This window comes from Neolamprologus multifasciatus, chromosome 3, assembly GCF_963576455.1.
Source record: "Neolamprologus multifasciatus chromosome 3, fNeoMul1.2, whole genome shotgun sequence".
In the NCBI taxonomy this organism is placed as follows: Eukaryota; Metazoa; Chordata; class Actinopteri; order Cichliformes; family Cichlidae; genus Neolamprologus; species Neolamprologus multifasciatus.
The window spans coordinates 29,787,128-29,796,537 of NC_140441.1; the positions used below are offsets into that span (position 1 = coordinate 29,787,128).

At 38.2% G+C, this 9,410-nt stretch overlaps 1 protein-coding gene across 1 annotated transcript in view; it reads left to right on the forward strand.

Annotated features, from left to right (window-relative positions):
- tnfsf10l (TNF superfamily member 10, like) overlaps positions 1 to 9,410 on the forward strand; it is a 76,231-nt gene that overhangs the window by 25,782 nt on the left and 41,039 nt on the right. The window contains exon 2 of the mRNA XM_085153799.1: positions 5,940 to 6,089. Coding sequence (XP_085009925.1) covers positions 5,940 to 6,089 — 150 coding nt within the window. The remainder of the gene's footprint in view (positions 1 to 5,939; positions 6,090 to 9,410) is intronic.

Below are 9,410 nucleotides of genomic sequence, written 5' to 3' on the forward strand. Positions count from 1 at the left end.
CAGGAATAGTTCTCCAGGCTTCCTAAAAGAGATTCAGAGTTCTTCTTTGGATGTTGTCTGCCTTTAGATGATCCCACACTGGTTTAATAATGTTGAGGTCTGGGCTCTGGGGAGGCTAATTCATGGCTGATAGTGTTTCATTGTGTGTTTTTCTATCCACGTCAGTTTGTGTCGGAGTGTGTTTGGGATCGCTGTCATGCTGAAAAATGAGGCTGCTGCCAATCCAAAGCTTCCAGATGGTATTGCAAGTTGGATTCAAATCTGATGGTACTTTTTGGCATTCACAATTCCATAAATTTAGACAAGATCTCTAACACCACATGTAGCCTCAAACCATGACATGGCCACCACCATGTTTTACAGATGGCTGTATACACTCATGGTTGTACCTAAATTAAAATGCCTGAAAATGGTCGATTCAAAACCTGTGGATGACCAAAGCTGGAGAATTATTGCTCTCTTTAAAACTGTGGAAGCGACATATGAAGAAATGATGGGTGGCTCAGAAGTTTTGCAGAGTACTGAAAATTCCAGTATATTCAACTTAATTGATGGTAGATTATTTTTTGCCCAATGTCCTCGACTAAACTAACTAACAATTCAAAAAAATCACCAGCCTTGCCATTTTATCACAAAAACAAGCAGCAGGAAAATGTTTTTTTAATTGCTCCATTAAAATCTTAAAAGTCAGTTTTGATATGGTTTTGATGTACTAAGTGTGTGACACTGAAAACCACAGTTCATGTTGTGTCTGATAACAACAGTTAAAGCTGGTTTGTTTTAGTCGTCAGAGTAATTGTTTTCTAACTTTAGCTGCCAAACTGTAATCACAATAGAAGCACAGGGTCCAAAGCACTGCAAGTACGTTTTGGGAAGACAATAATAATGAACCCATTTTTCTGTTTTTCTACAAACTTCTGCCAAAGAGTTTAGCCAGATGTTTCATCTCTTAGTCCTCTTAGCAAGGCTGCCTGAGGGTGCATTACATCACCATGTAACCTGGATTAAGAAAATATATTTTTTATGATCCAAATATATTACAATTAATCTTCATCGCAGTTTTCAAATGTTTCGCGGAGAAAAAAAATGGATATGTCGCGATGCAACAACTGTCAGGGGTCTTTCCAAGGAAAACAACATCTACGGACTCTCATATCTATTTTTATTTTCTTTTGACATGCTAGCCAACATTATACAGTTATATTTGACCAAGTTTAACAACACAGTTGAGAGTTACAAAAAATTTTTGCATGCTGCAAATGTTTTTAGCTTTTGTTGGTTTGGATTGGGCTGCGGAGGGGGCCCGATGGACTCATTGCTTAGGAGCCAAGGGAAGGATAAATGATTGATGTCAATACACTGAGAAAATACTTTGCTCAGGGGATAAGTGCAGCAAGACCAGAATTTAAGACTGTTTGTGTAAAATATATCATATTGCTTCAGAGAAAATTAAAGTGTCCTTTCATAAAATAATAACAGCAAAACTGCAAAGCAGATTACATGCTATTAATAAGATTAGAAACCCTCTTTAGACCATTGTTTAAGAATTAAAAGTAATTAAGTCTTTGTCAGAAGACATTTCTGCAAATTGTAAAGAAGTAATTCAAGTGCTGTGGATGACCTCTCACCAGCTTATTGATTTCTTCTTGTCGAATCACGGGGGTGTAACTTATTCCTGAAATGATAGCTAATAAAGGCAGTTTTGCAATTTAGGGGTTTTGCCAAAGAGGATTCAGGAACTGGCTGACAAACTGCTGTCAGTGGAGAAGTCAGGATGGATGAGGGGAGGGACCTCTTCATAATGCTCATGCTTAAAAAGCTGTGGAGCTGTTCCAGATGGATGTTCTCAGGGCATGGTAATGATGTAGGGGCTGATTCCTCCATCTCTAGAGGCCTGCATGTCCACATAGGCCTACAGGAAAAACAACACACTCACATTTTCTTTGCTTTTCCAACAGCTTTACTAAATCAAAAGCATTTTGAGTTCTGGAAATGACTGATGCAATTGCTTAAATGAAGAGTTCATTTCAATATTATGGCCTCAAAATGAGTAAATGAAAGACAAACTGCCAACCAACAGATCGGAAGAATTTGGTTTACACGGACAGATCAGACAATTAGATTAGAAATTTATGGAAAGATACTCCAGGGGAACCAAACATGGAAAGTAAGTAAGGTTGTGCTTGGCTCTGTGGTGGTGCTGGCTCCCAGCTGAAGCCAGACACCAGCCAGCTTTTGCATTGTAACCATCAGAGCTACAGCATGAAGACTCTAAATAAATGTGACAAAATTTGTTCCTCCAACCCATCTCTCGGTTGGGACTGGAAGTCATTGGGTTGTTTGTTCAAACAATGATCTTTTAGTCAAATTGCACAGCATTGGGCAAAAATCAGCAATGTTGGTTTGCTAGCTGGTCAATCCACTATTGGTCAGGTTGGTCTTCACTAATGTGTCTGAACAATTTTGTAGAGACAGCCAACATTAGCCAATGTTTCAAAGGTTTTATTCCACACAGCTGCCTTTAACGTTTGTCCTGAACGTGTAGGTATCAGTCAGGTCGGACAGGTTGTTTTTTCCTGTACACTGGGGAAATTAAAGTACCCTAAACAAAGTATCATAGCTTGCATTCCCATGACTTCTGTAAGGTCCCTTAGATCTGAGTGGCTAAAATTTTGTTAACAATTTTCTTTTTTTTCTGACTGCAGAGATTTGTCTGTGGAGAGGTATTTATTATTTATACATAACAGAATTCCAGCTGAGGTAGCCAAACCTTCAGTGGATGGTTCATGTTGTCCTGCAATTTCATTGTATGTGTACAACCGAAAACCATCCATCAATCCATCTTCTTCCAGTTTTCCAATTCAGGGTCAATTACCCAGTGCCAACTGACACAGAATCAGAAGAAAATGATCACAAATTAAGAAAAGCATATGCAATCATAATTGGAGGTACATAAATATATTCACAGTGGTAAATTGATGGTAAGTTGTAAGTGCAATTTAAATACCTTTAGGTTATTTCACATTCAGTTAGTTTACTGCAAATTACAATTTGTGTCTTTTTAAGTATTGAAAGGTTTAGTCCTAATTAGTGATGGTGTCATCATTTCTCCAGTGAGAGGACGTAGGATTTTTTTTTTCACACTTAACTTACTATTAGTTTAAATTCAGAAACAAGTGCATTAACTTTGTGATAATGTTTCTCTGGAAGCTCAGTTTGGCCTCTGGCCTCTTTTCCATCCACTAATGGAGCAGAAAGATTACTTCTAATCCTGTTTTTAGCTCTGTGCAGTGATGTGCATGGGCTTTATCTCTTCACTAACATGGACAAGACTGTTTCCCATAATAGATCAAACACTCCCTACCGGCCCTGTCAAAACTTAATGGACACACATGCTTGCGTGCAAACACACTTGCAAAGCATGGTCTGTAAAATCTTTTATTTTTATATACAAAGGAACTCCTTAATAGCAATTAAATCCTTCAACCAGATCCACCAAAGCAGGGAGTGTGTTTTGGCAAAGGCGCCAGAAAGAAACGCAACTCACTTTCATTCTGTTTCTTGTGCCGAGTGAGCTCAGATCCACTCATGCATGTGTGAAACTCCCTATCACTTCTGCTGTCATCACTCCTCGCAATGCACGGGGTGTCTCTGCCCATACATACACTGTCAGCAGTTTTTGTTGGGATGTATCCTGCTTGTATTCGGATGATCTAAAATGCCCTGCTGTGCTTCCTTTTCTCTCATCGCAATGGTGAAAAACAATAAAGAGTAGAGTGAGTTTAAGTCACTTCTCAAAGAAAGACGTTTTTGAGCCAAGTCTTCAAGAGTGACGGCAACAGTCACAAATGACCCTTAAAGTTTCACAAAACGCTTAAAATGAGCGTGTACTCTAATCAACTCAGCAGTATGTAATTTTGTGCGCGATTAAGTTTAACCTCATCACATGCAGAGAATAACATTAAATGCCATTAAGTTAAAGGATTTGCACATTTTTACCCTCTGCAGGTTTAAACAAGGAATACGTGGGACTTTTTTGGTATTTTAAGAAGACCTTTTATGCATTTCCTTATTTTCTGTCTCATATATATACTAGTACAACTCTCAAATAACAGGGCCAGCATATAAAATTAATTCCTGTGAGCCACAAGCACCTACTTCAGGCTGCTCAGTTTCATATAGTATTATAATATATAAATAAAAAGCTGTACAGATAATCTTAAAATGCTGAATTACACAAAATTTGGCTACTTTGAAAGAGTTTGTTCTGTAGAGCTACAACTTAAATAAAAACCTTGTTGATCTATGTGATAACTTCAGATGTCGACTTGTTTTTTACAGGAGAAACAGTCAAATTGCAAATGCTCTCCCTAACAGTAATGTATCCAGTGAAAAGTCAACTTTCCATTAGATATTTTGTCTTCTTGTCCTTCTCCCAAAAAGCTGACTGTGTCGGGTTCATGCTTGTGTTTCTACTGACACCGTCTTATATGAAACATGGGTTTTTGGGTCGTGCAAAGGTCAGATAGGTCAAGAAAACCTCTTTGTCAGCTTTGCACATTTTGTAAATTTGACTGTAATGGATAATAAGAGCCTCTCAAAGTTGACCTCAAACTACACATAGACTTGTAACTGGAATGTGTACCGACTGGAACCGCTGACATGTGTGTCTAATTAGACTCATTGGGATTTGTCCTTGAATAGAAGTGAAGTCATTAGAGACGTGAGTCATCTTTTGTCAGGGCTGGGCAGCAATGTTGAGATGTGGCCCAGCACCAGCATGAGCTGGTGTGGGAAAAGAAAAGGCAGGGGATGGAAAAGAACACAGAGGAAGAAAAAAGGGTTTCATTAGAAAATGGAGGTCAAGCAGAAAGAAATTAATAAAAATACAGGGGAGGGTTGAAGGAGGGCAGGACTGTAATCTCTCTCTCCTCATCAGTGCTTGTTACAGAGTCATTAACAGGGCTTTCAGATGGTGATGCCGACAACCTCCCTGAAGGATATCCACACACGGATACACACACTTACACATCTGTGTGCATAACTCCAAAGCTAGAGCACCGTGGACAATCCAGTTCCCAAAGATGTTTTATTTGACCCATGCTGCCTAAAATTACATGAAAACATTTCTTATTTGGGATGGAAGTCGCTGCCAAACAGGAGGCGTAGCAAAACAAACAATTTCCCCTCTGCCCACTGAGGAATTGCTGATTCAATTGTCTCTTATTAGACTGCATATGTGTGTATGTATGCACACATGCTAAGAAATGTTCACACTAGGAAAAACCCTTTACTAAGTGTTGTTGCATAAGTACCTGCAACAAAATATTCTCGTTACGTTTGGTCTCAGCCTACAAATCAATCCGAGACGAATGCCATTTCCCCCCCAAACACTTAAAAAAATGCACAAATTCTAAAAAAAATCCTCAAATTATTATTTTATCCTAGTTGCTATTGCTTCTGATTGACTTTTGTGTACTTAAACCTGCTTATATCGGTTATTTCCATCCTTGAAAACCTGCGGAAAGGTTTGGTGCCTCAAGATAATGTTGCAGAAAAAATAGCAGAAATTAGAAACACGTGCTCAAAGAAACTGACAGCACGTGAGCTGATGCTCTGAAAATGCTGACAGAGTGATGATACACAAGAGTATGACTAACTGACATGCATAAATATCAAGAGTAAAGGAAAAGAATAAATCAATTTAAGGATGTTTATGGACCCATGTAAGCGATCAGAAAAGATTAATAAGACTTGATTTTGGGATAGCAATTGTGAAAAATGTTGTGATAATGATTGTCTTCTAGCTACTGATAAATATTACATGATACGCTGGATCTTTGGGTTCCGCATCTCATGAGGATAAATTTGCATCAAGAATTACTGTCATTTAACAGTCGTTTAACTTTGTCTTTTTTTGTCTCATGTTTGTCCTATAGGTGCGTAGCCAGGGAGTGACAGAGGAGTTAAAATGCCTGAGTTTACTAAATGCTCTGGATAAGGACCAGGACATCCCAGATCAGCTGGCCCAGCTCTTCGGCGAACCCTGCATCAAACTGGCCGAAGGCATCAAAGCTTACATCTCCAAGGTAAGAGATGGAAGGAAAGGAACATTACATTTACCACACATCAACCAAATGAATAACAATATTATTAAGCAAAACATTATGTTTAATAAATTAATTTAAAAGATTTAATTGCCTCTCGTATTAGGGCATTGTTTTTAGTTTTAATACAGCCTTCAACATTGTAGGTCTATTAGTTTTCCAGTGCCGATATTATCTTGAAATAATAGCTTCACACACACTGACGTAAAAGCCAGTTAGCATTAACTTAGCTAACTAGCAAACATCATTTTGATGACATCACCAACATGACGCGCACACTCCAGATTTTATAAGGATCATGAACTGATTATCCAGAAACTCTTAATGTGCTTAATATAAGACTAGATATCTTTTTGAATATGCACTTGTGTGCTTAAGAAGGGCAAGTACAGAAGTAGAAGGTTTGAGATACACTTAACATGTTATAAAATTGATTTCAAGAATGCTAATTTAGTCAACGGCTATTGTGTATGTCTGGTACTTTGTATAAAAAAAACAACGAACAAAAGTTAGAATGTAGTATTGCTCATTCAAGAAAAAATATTGCAAATATACTTTTTGTAGACTGGATGGTACATTAAATGCATCTTTACCAGCTAATACTCATCCAGTGCTTTTCTGGATGATTATCTATATATCCCATTAAGTTAACTGATGAAATCCAGATTTTAATTTTTAAAGCCCTCAACTAAAAGTCTTTAATGTTGCCCCTAATGATGTCAACCCAGACAACTCCGCTGACCCTGGGTTAAAGACCAGATGGAGCCTGGTTTCAGCATGAAGGAATCTGCACAGTTACAGTGAATTTAGAAACATCTGCAGCGACTGATGCAGAACTGGAACTCTGGCTGGAAGTAATTGGGTGTATTTGTCATTATAATGGAAAAAAAAACTTCAGCTCCGAGGGAGAATCACTCAATCATCAGATAACGATATATGTGTATAGGACATGTGAGTTGAATTAAGAGGAATGGACAGTTTGTAAAGATACCATCCAAGGTTTTCGTCTGAAATATACACAATGTCTCGCAGCAGCATCTGACAGCAGTCCACAGTATGTGTAGTAAATGGCTAAATGGCTTTTACTGAGTGACAAGTTTCAAGGGCCTAAAAGCTGTATCCAGAACAGATTATTTAAATAAACCAATTGTATGTATGGCTCTTGTGAAAGCTTTCCGACTCTAAACTTTTTTCGTGGTTTAATTGGAACTCGTTGGTTGTTCATTGTACTCTCTATTACTGAAAATTTCAATTTTACTTCATGGTCTTGGCTTTGTGGTCAAGTGTACCCTTTCAACAAAAAAATAAAGAAAGAATACCATATCAGTCATACAAATGTCTTGGAAACCCAGATGTTTATGATGGATTAAGTGAAAGGGAATCATTATTAGTACTGGAAATGAGAGCGCTGTAAGTAAAACACCTAATTTTTCTAAGTTTGTGCTCAACAGTCAGCATCCCTGCATGTTTTTTTTTTTATAGTTTGGCTTATTTTCTTTGATTCTGTGGCAAGGTTATTGATAGTATTAGTAGAGATAAACCTTTGACCCAACAGACTGTCAGGTGTTTATAGAGTCATGCAGTCATCCCAACACCAGTCAGTAATTGACTGCATCAGGTGTGCCACTGGAGCCTTAATCCATTTATAATCTAACACTGCTGTTTTGCTAGACGTTACCATATGTAAGCTCTATCTTACGCAATTCTGTACTTGTCAACACAAGCTTGATTTGAAAAGCTTGATTTGCAAATGTGTTTTTTTTTGTGCATGTGTTTGCCTGCCAAATGTTTGGTTTAAACCTGTTTGGCCTTTATCATTGTAATCTGTAAAACTGCTCTCTTAAAGCACTTGGACCAGTCAAACGAATTTGGGCAGTGACTTGCAGGCAAGATTCTTCATGCAGGGTTGTTACAAATTCTTGTGTTACTGAAAAAATTGTGGATTTTGTGCAATACCTGATGGATTTTGTGCAAAGCTTGCATTCTCTGGTCATAATTTAGAAGTTGTAAAATGATGTTCTTTTGTTTGCAGATTAAAGAAAGGTGTGTTTTGTTTTGTTTTTGTTTTTTTTCCTGGACCCACAGCTCAGGCACTAGAGGGTTTGTTTATAGAACTGATAAAACTTTGTGAGAAGTCTTCATCTCTTTCAACCATATTCAGATTTTAAAATGTGGTCTTCCTTGACATTGACTTATTAGAAGCGATTATACAATTATAGTTTTATATGTTAACGATGAAAAAAACTCTCAGTTTGTTTGCCTGCAAGCTTCTCCTACATGATCAAGAGTTGAGCAACCAAAGCTGGCACACAAGTTCATTTTAGGCCCCTAAGGGTTCTTATCTATATCAGATATTAAGACATCATCATGTTTCCTAGCAACCAACAGGCTTAACAATTTCTTTGCTTATGCACCTAAAAGACCATAGAAAAGCTTAGTATCATTTCGTTTCATGGCAGTAACTTGTCATTTATATTCACAACATATGAATTCTATTTACAAAATATTGAATTATGCTTAATATGATATGATGTCATCGTTTTGCCTAACAACGACCTAACGACAGACTAACGTGACATACCAGAAAATACTGCTGCACTCACATGTGCTAGTTTGTGAAAAACCACACACGTGTCATGAATCATGCTTTTCTTTATACACTAAAGCATTAAAACTACTGAAGGGTGAAATGCAAAACATTGAACAGATGGGAAACCTTGCATACTGACAGCTATGTAGATGTTACTTTGACATACACCACCCACCTAAATATTGGTGGAGACCTAGTACACTGTGACATTTCAAGTGAACTCCCCGATGGCACTGGTCTCAAGCCACAGTACAATGCATCCTGCTGCGATCTGATGCGCTGACCCTGCTACAAACTACCCAGATCCCATCCTGAGTTGTGCCAAAACGAGCCAAAGATCAAAACCCTCAAACCACAGGGCCCAAAGTAGCTGCTGTTAACCTTCTGGCATTGGATGCCCCAGGACACACCCGAAAGTCATATGATTATACCCCAATGAATATGAACTGTTTTTTTGACACAAGGAGGGGGGGGGGGACTGCACAGTATTTGTCCAGTAGTTTTACCACATGCCAGTCGATGTGGTCGACTGGCATGTGGTTTTCTTGGGGCTCAGAGGTCCAAACTTGGCCACCGCATAAGCAATGTAGACCACCAATGTAAGACCACAATACAATTACCCACACAACATCCCTGCTGTAGGTAAACAAATTGCAGCTGACACACATTAACGTCACACTCGTCTCAGTGCATATGTTGAATCAGCTTCAACA